Source organism: Eumetopias jubatus, unplaced genomic scaffold (assembly GCF_037043125.1).
Source record: "Eumetopias jubatus isolate StellerSeaLion01/CBP00866 unplaced genomic scaffold, mEumJub1_p1.0 scaffold_7, whole genome shotgun sequence".
Lineage (NCBI taxonomy): Eukaryota > Metazoa > Chordata > Mammalia > Carnivora > Otariidae > Eumetopias > Eumetopias jubatus.
The window spans coordinates 70,624,884-70,638,167 of NW_028274813.1; the positions used below are offsets into that span (position 1 = coordinate 70,624,884).

The 13,284-nt window shown below is 40.0% G+C and overlaps 1 protein-coding gene across 1 annotated transcript in view; it reads left to right on the forward strand.

Moving 5' to 3' along the window:
• The window catches only part of STXBP6 (syntaxin binding protein 6), a 242,605-nt gene that overhangs the window by 68,407 nt on the left and 160,914 nt on the right, over positions 1-13,284 (forward strand). The window contains exon 2 of the mRNA XM_088025058.1: positions 5,339-5,527. Within this exon, the coding sequence (XP_087881184.1) occupies positions 5,374-5,527 (154 nt within the window). The 5' untranslated portion in view covers positions 5,339-5,373. The remainder of the gene's footprint in view (positions 1-5,338; positions 5,528-13,284) is intronic.

Sequence of the window (13,284 nt, forward strand, 5' to 3'; positions counted from 1 at the left end):
ACCTTTTAGAATATTATACTGGGCAGTGTCAAGGGACGTTTGTGAGTAAGATGGGAGCAGTGCTGGGGCTATTTTAGGAGGCATCACAATCATTCAGGCTAGTGATGATGAGAATCCTAACCAGAGGATGCGAGCATGAGAGGGAACTGGTGGAGTCCAGTTTACGTGGATTACATCAAATCCGCAGGACTTGGTGATTGGTTACTTATTATAGGGGGGTGGGGGTGGGGTTGGAGGGTTTGAAGGAGAATGCAGAGTCCGGGTTAACTCTCAGTGAAATGCTCCATTGGCAGCTAGGTAAATGGATTTAAAGCCAGGAAGGCAGTGGGAGGGGCTGCATGATTAGTGTCATCAGATTGAAGTTGGGTGTGTAGCATTTCAAACACAAAGTGGCAGTGCAGAGAACTCTTTAGAGGATAACCTTAGTTCTCTCATTTCTAAGTTATTTGAGGTCACCTCACCAGAGTTCCTATGCACTAGAGAAAACCAGCTGATTCTTCCCCAGAGTCTCCCAGGCTGACATCACTTTCACTCTTAACTTGGAAGAATCCTGAAACGTGATATCAGCTTGCTTTGAGTGCATCCACCTCAGGGTCAAGTCATATTCACTGGTTAAAGAAGGTGTGTCTAAAACCAGGGATTCCAGTTACTCATTGGCAATGGGAACATAACTGCTGTCCAGTCCAGAATACTTATATCGGCACATCCAGTGCCAAAAATGTGATCAGAAGATTGCATGCTAAACATGGCGCCCAGACAGGGACATTCCTGAGGTTAGAGGAATCAGTTTGCCTTGATAATATTAAGCTAAATAGATGACTGTATTTCACTGAAGGGGCTCTTGCTTCTCAGGTGAGAAATATTTGAAGCCTGTGGGCTACACCCCCAGTCTGCATGATAGCTGCAAAGGGCGCCTGTGACTAAGGGCATCTGCAGTTTTTACTTGCTGGAGTCCCTAGCACTCTTATCTCCTGACCACAGAGGACAAGTGTCTGTTCCACTCCTGGAAACCAAAGATGTTAGTGTTGGAGTGCAGAACATCTTCCATCTGTACCCTTTACTTACGTACTTCATCTGCTGAATCCTGAGGTTATAGGAGTTTACAGCTCCTTCTCTGAAGGTTAATCTCATTTCCTGGTTACTTGTGAGGGTGGAGGGCCCCCATTACAGTAGCCACGTACTAACAAAAGTGGATATGGATTAGGTGGTTTACAGCAAGAAGATAGATAGAAAAGCCCTGGGAAAGATTAAACTGAGATTAGTTTCTACAATTACCACTTAAGGCAGCCAGCTGCTTTGACTTGCAAATCATACTGTAGGTTGGTTTTTTGGATGGAAAAGCTTTGTAATTATAGCCTATAGAAGCTGTAGACCAGGAAGAGAAAAAACTTCCATGGTGTTGTAGGGGAGGAAAACTAATTTTCCTTCTACCCTTCTGAGTTCTTAGCTGAGACCCCTATAATAAAAGACAGAGTAATAAGAGAAAAAGAGAAGTTTATTAGCACATATACCTTATAGGTGCATGGGAGATACCCAGGGAAAAATGAGCAACTCTCTGAAAATCCTTGGAATTCAGGATTAAATACGCTCCCAATAGGGAAAGGGGAGCAGGATGTAGGCCTCTTAGGGGAGAGTAAATGATTTTTAGGAAAGATTGAGGGCACCCTTAGAAGAACACATGGAGAATATGATAGTTTGTTAGAAAGTCTGTCCTGGGTGTGGTATCCTCTTCTAGTCTCCTCTCCTGTGACAAGTGTCCATCTTCTCTGGTTGATGAAACTCTTGGATTGGGGACTTACTGAGTTCCTTTTAGAAGATCTGTCTTCAGGCAGATGAGGGGAGTTCAGACAAAGCCTCTGCTCGCATTTGCTGTTTTTCAAATGCCTTCAGTTCAAAATAATCAAAATACTGAAGTGGCATATTTTGGGGTGGCATGTCCTGCTACCTTCAGCACAATGTAGATTAGGATATCTGTGGTCATTGGCATACCACTGATGCCATATTCATCTAGTTTTCTTATAGTGGGGTCCCAGCCTTGGGCTGAACATTGATTTACCAACAAGAGGTAAGACCTGATAAATCTGCTTGATTGAATCAAAAGAGAAGATCCTGTACATCTCTTTCCTGTATTTTTTCCGAAGAATACATTCCTTTCCATCCCATAGTTCCTCATTAGGGTGTTGGCTTTAAATTAGGTGTCAGGGTGGCTGCATGAGAACCAGTTAGAGAATCGTTTAAAACACAAATTCCACTGTACATTCCCATTCCCAGGATGGTATTAAAAACATACACACATGCATGCAATCACTTAGGGCTGCTAATATCATTGTTCTGGACAAAAACTTTTGACAGTTTCCCATAGAATGCATCTAGTAATCTCCTACTAGTGAGTTTCCTGAGGGTGAAGTCTATAAATTCCTCATCCTGAAAACAATACAGAGCCTTTCATAAAATAGACTGTGTATCCATATTTAGAGAGTTTCATACCATGAATGAGGAAAAAGCTTTGGTAAAGTTGAGTTTCTCTTTAGACAAATCCCTTCTGGTATGGATGGCTACATTTACTCAGTTTCTACAAGCTCAGAGGGTCTTTTATTTTTCATACTATAGTAGGAGAATTAATTAAAATTTTCCATTTTTAAGAGTTTATTATGATTCATGCACCAGAATAAGAGATTTGCATACACTGTTCCATTTAATTCTTTCAGTAGTTCCATGAGGTGGGTGAAGATCTCTCCCAGTTGCAGTTAGTAAACTAAGGGTCTGGAATTTTAAGAGATTTACCCAGTCATATGTAGGTCTTCGGTATTGTTGCTGCAACTTGAACCCGGGTTTGTTTTGATTCCAAAACCTGTGCTCAGTGAAGTTACTGGTTTTATCTTTCCTGTTTTTTGTCATGCCTTGTTTGTTATTGTGCTTGGCTACTAAATATCAGTATATTAAAAAGGGGTGGGGGGAACCTGAGTGGCACAGTCGGTTAGGCATCCAACTCTCGGTTTTGGCTCAGGTTGTGATCTCAGGGTCCTGAGATTGAGCCCCCTGTCAGACTCCACTCTCACTGCAGAATCTACTTGAGATTCTCTCTCCTTCTCTCTCTGCCCCTCTCCCCATGCGGTCACACACATGCATGTGCTCATACTCTCTCTCTAAAATAAATAAGTAAATCTTAAAAACAAAAATAGTAAAAGGTCATTTCCATTTCTTAACAGTTTCTCTAAAGAAGAACAGAATTTTCTAAGAATTTGGTAAAACATGCATGCTCCTTTTTTTTTCTGGCAAATTTTACACAATCACAATCAAATGATAGCTTTTTATTTCTTTTAACCATAATTTTAGAAAAATGTGAATCCAGGATAGGAAAGCAAAAGCCATACCCAGTTGGAAAGGCACCAGTCAGAGAATGCCTGGTGAGTTTGGGGATAGGACGTGTTTTCTCTGTTGCTTATAGAATGTTGGAAGCTGCTGTCCTCCCGCTGGCTTTCTTTCTCACATGTCCCCAAAGGGTGAGAAGTGAGAGGCCTTGTTTCTCTCTCTTTTTAAAAATGTCCCTGTAAATTATAACACCCTACCTAGGAAAGTCACCAGGTAAATCGTGGTGGGGGGAATTCTCTTTGCTAACTTCTGGGAAATCGCAGGGTATCAGTTGTCAGCACACTGAAAGCCAGTCCCCCTACACTGTTGTCATAATGTTCTCAGCCAGGATGAAGAACCTGGTAGTAATGATAAAATGTCATGATCAGAGCACAAATAGATCTGGGTATAGAATTCTATAATATGTAGTGGAGTTATTGGTGGATATAATAAAAAGCAACACTTTGTATTCTTTATTCTTGGTGCCACTAAGAAAACCTGTTCTGTTACAATTGAAACTAGGAGAAAAAAAAAAATTTTTTTTAAGCCAGAGGAATGCTCTTTTAAAATACATCTCTTTCTTACGACAAAGTTGCTGATGGATAGCTATCTTGATATCATTTGTGAATCTTGCATTGGGAAAAATGATCCCAGGTTTTCCCTCATAAAGCAAAACCTTTGATGTAGTCAGCAGTCAACTCCTGGAGAACAGGGACCACTGAGCCTAGAAATGGCACATAGTAGGTGTTTGCCAATTGGCTCAATTTTACAGCAGGCTGGCCAACTCTTTGAGCTGCTGTTTCCATATGTAGCTGTGCTGTTGATCCATTTGCAGGCTCTCTGAATACTTGGTACGACCCACATGGCCAACCCACAGGCTCTGTCTGCACCTCTAGTTCTGATTTGTTAAACAAATGTTGGTTACCGATTAAGACACAGACCGTGACCAGGATGATGGGATAGAAAAGTTTTACTCGAGTTGCTGTTGAGGTTTTTGGATGAAAGGGTTAAAATTCAGACTGATCTTGAATATAATAGACACAAATAAGCAGAATTAAGACCATTAGGGAGGTATAACTTCTGGAAAACTAAATATAAAGTGGGGACTGTATATATGTGAGTTTGGTAGCAGGGAGAGGAGGGACTCATTGTGAGTCAGCAACATACTGCTTTATCTTCTTAATTATTGGGCAGACATTGCCAGTTACCCACAGGAGCATAACATGTGGGAACTGCTGGGTAACATTTCCAAAATACTTAGCATTAGTCAGATATTTTTTTTAGAATTCTGTGTCCACTCTGGCTAAAGAAAAATGTGGAGAATTTGTCAAGGGTCCAGAGCATGGCAACTATATGCAGAAGAGCGCTGGAAAATAGGACCCACTGAAAGAGGCTGATAAATAAGGATTAATTATTTAGCGTGATCCAAAGCAGCTAACGGGTGATTAAATTAATGGTCTTCTGTTGCATGTAGGGTTATTATGTAGAAGATGATATAATTATTTCCACTGTGAATAGAATTAGGGAAATGGATTTATGTTAAAGTTAAAGGAGATTTTGAAGGAGCGTAAAGAACTTCGTGACTTTAAGGATTGTTGGGTAGTGGAAAGACTGATCAACGGGGAATGTGAAACCATGTTTCTTACGGAATAGGAATGGGGGTGGGTACTGCTCACCAGTTACCTTTAGGTGCAACTGGGGTAGAGATTGATGAACTTTCTAGGTAACATTTCGTGCTGTTTATTTCTCGTTGCATTTGACATTTTCAGTGAGTACATCATTATTCCCTTCTTGTTTGTATTTTTCACAGTTAATACAAATGGGAAGTCCTTGCTTTTAATGATTCTGCAGTGCATTTCAAGCAAGGGAGCGAGTTTAAACGACAAATTGAAAATTACTTCACCTGCAAATCATCTTGCCACTTACTCTGTAAGGAGCCTATTGACCATATTGTCAATTCAACTTGCCTTTTCCTTTTCTTCTTTAGAAAACTCGCTGTGTGCCCTCCTCAGTTATTCTACAATGAGTGCCAAGTCTGCCATCAGCAAGGAAATTTTTGCACCTCTTGATGAAAGGATGCTGGGAGCTGTCCAAGTCAAGAGGAGGACAAAGAAAAAGATTCCTTTCTTGGCAACCGGGGGCCAAGGAGAATATTTAACATATATCTGCCTGTCAGGTAATGAAAACCAGACATTGATAATATTAAAGCAGCTTCATTTTTAAAACATTTAATTCTCAGGGGTCCAATAGGGTCATAGACCCAGCTTTTGTACACATCCGCTCTCCCACTCCTGTTTCCTGTTCTCTGTTGTCTTCTCCCGATTCTTATTTACTAGTGGCACCTCTACTTTTGAGTTTGGTTTGTATGGGAAAGGTTAATGAAGTTCAATTTTAAATGTATTTTCCAGTTCATTGAGTGTTTCTGCTAAGGGTTTGACAGACAGATTTGTTCGTCCAGACTTTCCTTCATGAAGACATTGATGGAAAGTGGGTTCTCCTCTAGGATTTTTTTGTCTTAGAATAATTCCTGGTCTTTGGGTAATTGTCATTACTAGAAACCTGAGTTTCACTGGCTTTCTTTTTCTTAACAGTTGCCAGTAATCAGTAATAGTTTGTCCCAAGATAAATATCGACACCTATGGAATGTGAGAAAGTAGACACAGCTCCCAAATCATTGCTTTGCCTGACAGCTCTTCCTTGTCAGGAAGAGGCATCTGTTCTATTAAGCGTAGAATTTTGTTGGATTATTTTTTGTCTTTCTGCTTGTGATTGTAGATGTGTGGGATTTACTGTGGATTCATACCAAGTTTTTGAGATAAAATTTGGATAAGTTTTCCATGGAGTTGCGGTGATGCTAATCTGAATACCTGGGGCATTTGTAACAGATCTGATAATAGTTCTCTTAACTGGGCAATGAAAGAAATTAAGAAAGAATTAAGCTTACCTTAATTCATCTTTTCTTACTTCCTTCATTTGTGGCTTGGGAATAAAACTTTATTTTTGGACCCATTTTTGGATTTTTTAAAAAAAATAAACTTCTGATCATTTATCAGAATTCATTTCAGTATATAGATAGGTTTGTTCCAGAAAGAATATGTAAAGATTAAAGAAAAGAAGACTATGTAAAGATAGTAAGACTGTAACTTAGTTTATTTTATTTATATTTTTAAAGATTTTATTTATTTATTTATTTGAAAAAGCGAGAGAACACAAGCAGGGGGAGCAGCAGAGGGAGAGGGAGAAGCAGACTCCCCGCTGAGCAGGGAGCCCGATGCCGAACTCAATCCCAGGACCCTGGGATCATGACCTGAGCTGAAGGCAGATGCTTAACCGACTCAGTCACCCAGGGGCCCCTGTATCTTAGTTTATAATAAAATGATAACATAACCTTTTGGTAAGAATGTCTTTTCAGTGGTTAGGAGAAAGCTTTTATTTAAATGAGTGTGAGAGAATTGACCTTGAAATATTGGTCTTTCTTTCTGAATTCCAAATAAGGTTTAGATTAGTAAAATTTGGTTATAATTGGAAGACATTTGCATTCCCTTAGCACGCTGGGCAGTGCTTGGCATATGATAGGGCCTCAGTTAATATCTAATGACTAAGTGAAAGAAAGAAGTAGCCTTTCCTGATTACCTTCCTAGTATTTTGTCTCATGAACAAAATATCTTGATATTCTTAAATTTCAATTCTAGAGTTTTGCTTGCACCAATAATGAATAGAATGCATTAACAGTAAATGTTTGGGCTGAGCCAAACATGAGTTAAGTAGGGACCCATAGTGATTCTCATTTTATTAATTTTTATTCGGTCTGTGTTTTCATGGAGATTTCTTGAAGATGGGTAGTTAAAGAAAAGGTGGATGGTCTAGAAGTCCCTAGAGTTTTGCCTGGTATGTACCTCTAACTGGAAAAGACTGCGGTTCTATCTGCATGTGAGGCATATGCTGCTGTCAGCCTATTTCTGATCATGAAGTCTGCAAGAGTGAAACAGGGACTCTGCCTGCCTGTCTCAGGGAAATAGCAGAGCCTTTTCCCCTGCTGTGGGAGATCCTGACCTGGACTCATCCAATAACTGCATTTCCCTTGCCGATTACGTAGACTTTAGGTTAAAGCTTGAAACTATGAGAATTGCTTTTTCAGAATTCCCTTCTAATGGAGGAAAATAGTTTGTCCTGATAGTCTTTCTCCTCTGCATGGATTTGAATTTCAAGAGGATAGGTTGGTAAAGTAGATCTAACATTTAAGCAGATGGTTTAATGGAAGTTGGGGCAGAAGGCCAGGCCAACTTTGACCCCCAAGTTTTTTGCAGTTTGATTTTTCTTCTCATTGAGGAGGGAGCAGCCTTCTTTATCTTCTAACTTATGTGAAGCTTTGAGGCATATTGGTCACATCTCTGATAAGGTAATGTTTTAATCGACAAGTAATTAATTACTCAGATACTTATTAAGTACTTTTTACGTGCTGAGCACTCTAGGCACAGAGCATACAATTAGGAGAAAAACCCATGAAGCTTACTTTGTTTGATGGAAGGAGCAGTAGACATTAATCAACTAGTCATTAAAATAAATATGATTAACTGTGAAAAGACTAAAAAGGAAAAAATGCAGTGATGGGAAAGCATGTGCGAGTAGAATTTGGTCTGGCTGGAAGAAGCCAGAGCTATGAGAAAAGTAGAACCTCCCTGGTTCTGAAAAGAGATGGTGTATGAGCCGCGTACATTCCTGGCAGAGGGAAGGGCAGCCTCATTAAAAGACTACGCGGGATTTTGAGTTGCTCCTTTTCTCCTACTCAGTCTAAAGATGACCTCTTTGTAGCTTGACTAGCATAGGCAGCTGCAAAGTGGAAGCAGAGCCCTGGAAGGAGAGCGTCCTTCCTGCTATTAGTGTGAACCGCCAAGCTTTCTTGCGGTTTGCCTGATGCAAACCAGCTCTCTATTTGGAATGGGCAAAATTTGCTCAAATTAGGGCAATGTCTGCAAATAGTATTTAACCATTTTTCAAACAGAAGGAGTTAAATTGTTTTAAGGAAAGAATATCCCAGCTTTCAAAGCTTGCCAACATACGCATGTAAGCATGGGTGTTTTATATATCTGGTGTCTTACTGATTTTTGTGTGTGTGAATTTCACCCCAACCCAGTATCTGGCAGAATTTAAAATCTGTGAGGTTGAGGCCTGTGATCATAAGAGTTATTATTTTTGGAGTGAATTGCATATCCTCTGGAGGAATCCAAAAAGATGCTGGAGCAGGGGAAATAAGATGATCTTTCTTGGGTTATTTAGCCGTGATTGTGTAAAGAGAGAAATAATCCCTCCAGTTCATTCACAGAGCCCTAGGATAGAATTTTAATGTTTCTCACTGGACTTCCCAAATGGCGTCTTGAATGGTGTGCAGACACTTATGTACTGACGTGCTTCAGTTTATTTGCATTCTTAAAGCCTGGAGTTTCCACTTTTTCTTTTTGGCAATGGCTAACATTAAAAAGACTGACAATACCAAGTGTTAGCAAGCATGTGGAGCAATTTGCGCTCTCACGCTTTGCTGGTGGCAATGTAAAAATGATATAACTGCTTTGGTCAACCATTTGGCAGTTCTTTGTAAATTCAAAACATGTACTTCTGACTCAGAGACTCTATTCCTAGGTATTTACCCAAGAGAAATAAAAACATGTCCACATAAAGACATGTACACAGAGGTTGATAAGTCTTATTTATAATAACCAGTAATCAGAACTCAGATGTCCATCAACATGTGAATGAATAAATGAATTATATCCTGTCTGTGCAGCGAAATGTTCCCTAAGGAATGAATTACCAGTGCATGCAGCAACCCGTGGATTACTCAAAAGCCTTATGTTGTATTAAAAAGAAAAGGAAGACAAGACTACATGCTGTATAATTCTATTTATATGAAATTCTAGAATGGACAGAATTTAAGCTGTAGTAACAGAAAGCCCATTGGTGGTCGACAGGGCTGGGGTCGGGGACTGACTATAAAGAAGTATGAGGGGATTTTTTGCAGTGGTGTAAGTGTTCTATATGTTGATCGTGGCAGTGGTTACTTGGGTGTATACATTTTTCACAGCTCTTCAAACTGCATGCTAAAAATGGGTGTCTTTTATTATATGTAAATATATCCCACAAAATCAATTAAAAAAAAAACCTCTTACAGAGTCACTAGTTGGATGATTATAAGAGTTTATTGACCCTATCTCTAGCCTGCTCTGTTAGGAGGACAGAACTAACCCTCTCCTTTATACAAATGAGAAGTTGTCCTAGGTGGCCTTTTTGAGCCCTCAGACAGAAGCAGGTGTGCATCATGTAAACCTGAATTTGCATCGATCGGATCTAAACATCAATGCCTTCTAAGCACCTTATAGTACCTGGCACATTGCCAAGTACAGATACACTATCCACTGTGCTTAAATAGAAGATGTTATTTAAATCTGTGGCTTACTACATACCTGATTATACTCTAGACTTTGAAATTTAGAACTGTTAACTCATTCAAAGTATAAAGTGAGCCCCACCCACAACAATTTCTACAGTTGGTTGCCCCCTCCATGATATTTGGGTCCATAAAACTAAACTGGAAACATGCTAAGAAATTAAAAAGCAGTTTATTATTAGAGGCCAGTTATCTACTGAACATTCCATAATTTCATGCTTAAAATCTATTTTCCTGATCCTAATGCTAGCCTTCACATTCATAAGTGGATAAAAATCTTACCTTGGCTTCTATTCATTGTCCCCATAAAAAGAAGCATGAAAAAATTTTAATTTTTGTGATTAATACGTCTTTTACATATTTTATTGAAACAAAATCTTAATCTTTTGGAAATGATTTCAGATTTTTAGAGAGCAAAATTTTTTATTTAAAAAACAGTTCTCAAGGGTCTTTGATGAAATAATTTATGTAAATGGGTCCCCAGTGGAAGGTAATGATGTGGGATGGGAGCCTAGAACCTGGCAATACTGCTCTTTATCTCAGTGGCTGCCAATCCTAGGTGTTCCTTAGAATCACCTTGAGAACTTTTCAAAATCCAGATCTAGGTGCTACTGCCGCAGCCCCAGGGGTAGTGGTAAAACGTACTGTATTTGGAAAGTTTTATGCTGAAGATACTGAAGCTGAGATTGAGAAGTCTTCTCGGTCTGCTTGACATAACGATACATTCTCGGTACTACATTCTATCCAAAACGTACTTGTTAGTCTCTTTTGCATTGACTGGCCATGGTCAAAGCTCTGAATTTTTCTGGGCTTCACTTTATTCAACTGACAAGTTCAAAAGTTTCCTTTGGGTTCTGAGTCTGAGGATTTTGAACTCCTTGGAAGTTTTTGTTTTTGTTTTTGTTTTAAAGATTTTATTTATTTATTTGAGAGGGAGAGAATGAGAGACAGAGAGCACAAGAGGAAAGAGGGTCAGAGGGAGAAGCAGACTCCCCGCCGAGCAGGGAGCCCGATGCGGGACTCGATCCCGGGACTCCAGGATCATGACCTGAGCCGAAGGCAGTCGCCCAACCAACTGAGCCACCCAGGCGCCCCTCCTTGGAAGTTTTATGCCAGATCTTATTCCATACATGTCATGTAGGGAGAAATTCAGACTGTCAATAATCCAAATGGACACTTAAAGCATTTATGAGGGTTCGAGAGCATTCTTTATAGGTTGTTATTGGAATTGGGGTAAGCAAAGTTAATTGTCACCAATCTGGCATAGAAGATTTTTTTTAAGATTGACTTATTTATTTAGAAAGAGAGAGTGAGCGAGCAGTGAGAGGGATGGAGGGAGAGGGAGAGAATCTCAAGCAGACACCGCACTGAGCACAGAGCCCAACGCAGGCTTAGTCTCGCAACCCTGAGATCATGACCTGAGCCGAAATCAAGAGTCTGAGGCTTAACCAACCTCACCCAGGGGCCCCTAGAAAGAAATTCTTTTTATCCACTTTCTAATTGTGACTGGATCTTATCACAAGGTCTCTAAATATTAGAAGAGAGAGAAGGGAAGACAGATGAAATTTGACCTTGATAGGAATGGTTTATTTAGGAATGGTGAATTGACTTTCCAAAAAGTTCTTATCCGGGAAAATGAAAAAATCCACACCAAACTCAGGTATACAAATGTATTCACAGGGAAAGAAGAAATACAAAGCAACTATAATAATGATATCTATTTATTATTCTTTATTGTAGAAGTAGTAAATATTATTGAAACTATGAATCTTTCAGAAAATTATGTAGAAAAAAATAAAAATCATTTGCCTTGTTTGTATTATTTGTTGTAATTCCACTTAATCCTCACAGCATTCCTATGTATTAGTTGGAATGTTCTTCATTTCACAGATGAAGGGACCAGTGTTCATCAAAAGTCATGACATCCCAGCTTCACCATTTTGGGAATGACAGACTGGGAAATCCAGCCAGTCCTTACTACCCAACTGGCCTTGGTTGCACTGCCCTAGCACCTCGTTTCTTCTGACTTAGGTCGTGAAAGGGGTGTGCTATAGAGAGGGCCATGTTTTAAGGGGTAGATTCTCCCTAACCCTTCAAAACTGATAAGACATTGAACAGTTTGGACCTACACTGTGTCTTATCATTTGTGAGGTTATTGACTAATAAACTCTCCTGCATTTGTAATATGCATCAGGGTAAGCCTCTTCTCTCTTTATTAGAGAGATTTGGCATATAAATCCAGCCATAAAACTTTGAGTCGCTCTAGAAGACAATGCAATAAAAAGTTATCTTTACTACCTTGATTATAATTCTTTCTAGATGCCTCTTTTATTTTATAAAATGCAGTATCCTGTTATACTTTCCATGGAGAATTTGGCTCTTTTGTGTATGTGCATAGACATATTTGATGAAAACATTTGTAACAATAGTCCTTGGTTAGGTGGAGTTAAAAGTAGAGAGAGGGCTTTCTGGAATGTCCTCTGGCCGCACAGATCCTGCCATGCACTTATCACTCGGTTCAGTGCGCAGTACAGTCAGGTTGGCAGCGAGCCCACCTTCGAATTAGTGATAGTTACGAGGTAGATAACAGTACTGTCTTCATTTTGTAGATGAGGAAACTGAGCATATAGGAGTAAATTATCTTGCCCAAGATCGTCAGCTTATGAGTTACCAGACAGGGATTTGAACCCAGGTAGTTTGATTGTGGATCTGTATCCCCTTAGCCACTGTGCTCTCCTCCCACAGAAGAATTTTATGAGAGAGAATTTCCCAAACCAAACCTCTTTTCTGCCCCTCCTTACACAACTTTAGTGATAATCATGTCTTGGTATTACTCTGCCTTCCTACAGCCTTGGTTGGTTTCGGCTGGATGGTGACGGTCCTGTACCCCAATAACTGGACTGTTAAGAAAGCATATCAGAACGACAGTGGGTGCGTTTGACTGTCAGAGAAAATTCGGAGAGGGAAATTCTGAGAGGCTCCTGACAGGAACACTGCCATGTATGAACTTGTTTTGTTCAGTTATGTAATAGAAAAAAAGTGGATGTCTGAACATTTTTTTAGAGCCTCCTTGGTGGTTCTAGAGCTCTTCCTGTGAAAACTGGTGGTAATAATATTTGTATCTCCTAAAGCCTTGTGAATAGGATGTTCCAAAAATGGGTAACTAAGCCCTTAGCAGGTATTATCTCATGTAATCCTCACAGCAGTCTTGTGATGTGGCTTCTGCTTTGCAGACGAAGTAGTGGAGGTGTCAGGTGGGTAAGTGCACGGCGCAGGGCCCGGTGGCTGGAGAGCCCACGGTGCGGGGACGCACATCTGGACGTCTGGGCCCATCGCCCTCCGAAATGTGCACACTTTTTAATTTGTTTTCCAGGACAGGGCTCAGTCTGAGAAACAGAACTCTCCCCTTCCTTAAAAACAATGTGGCCGCGTTCCTTGAGCAAAGTGTTTTAATCTCTGAGGGTTTAGAGGATATGCTGTCAACCACTTGA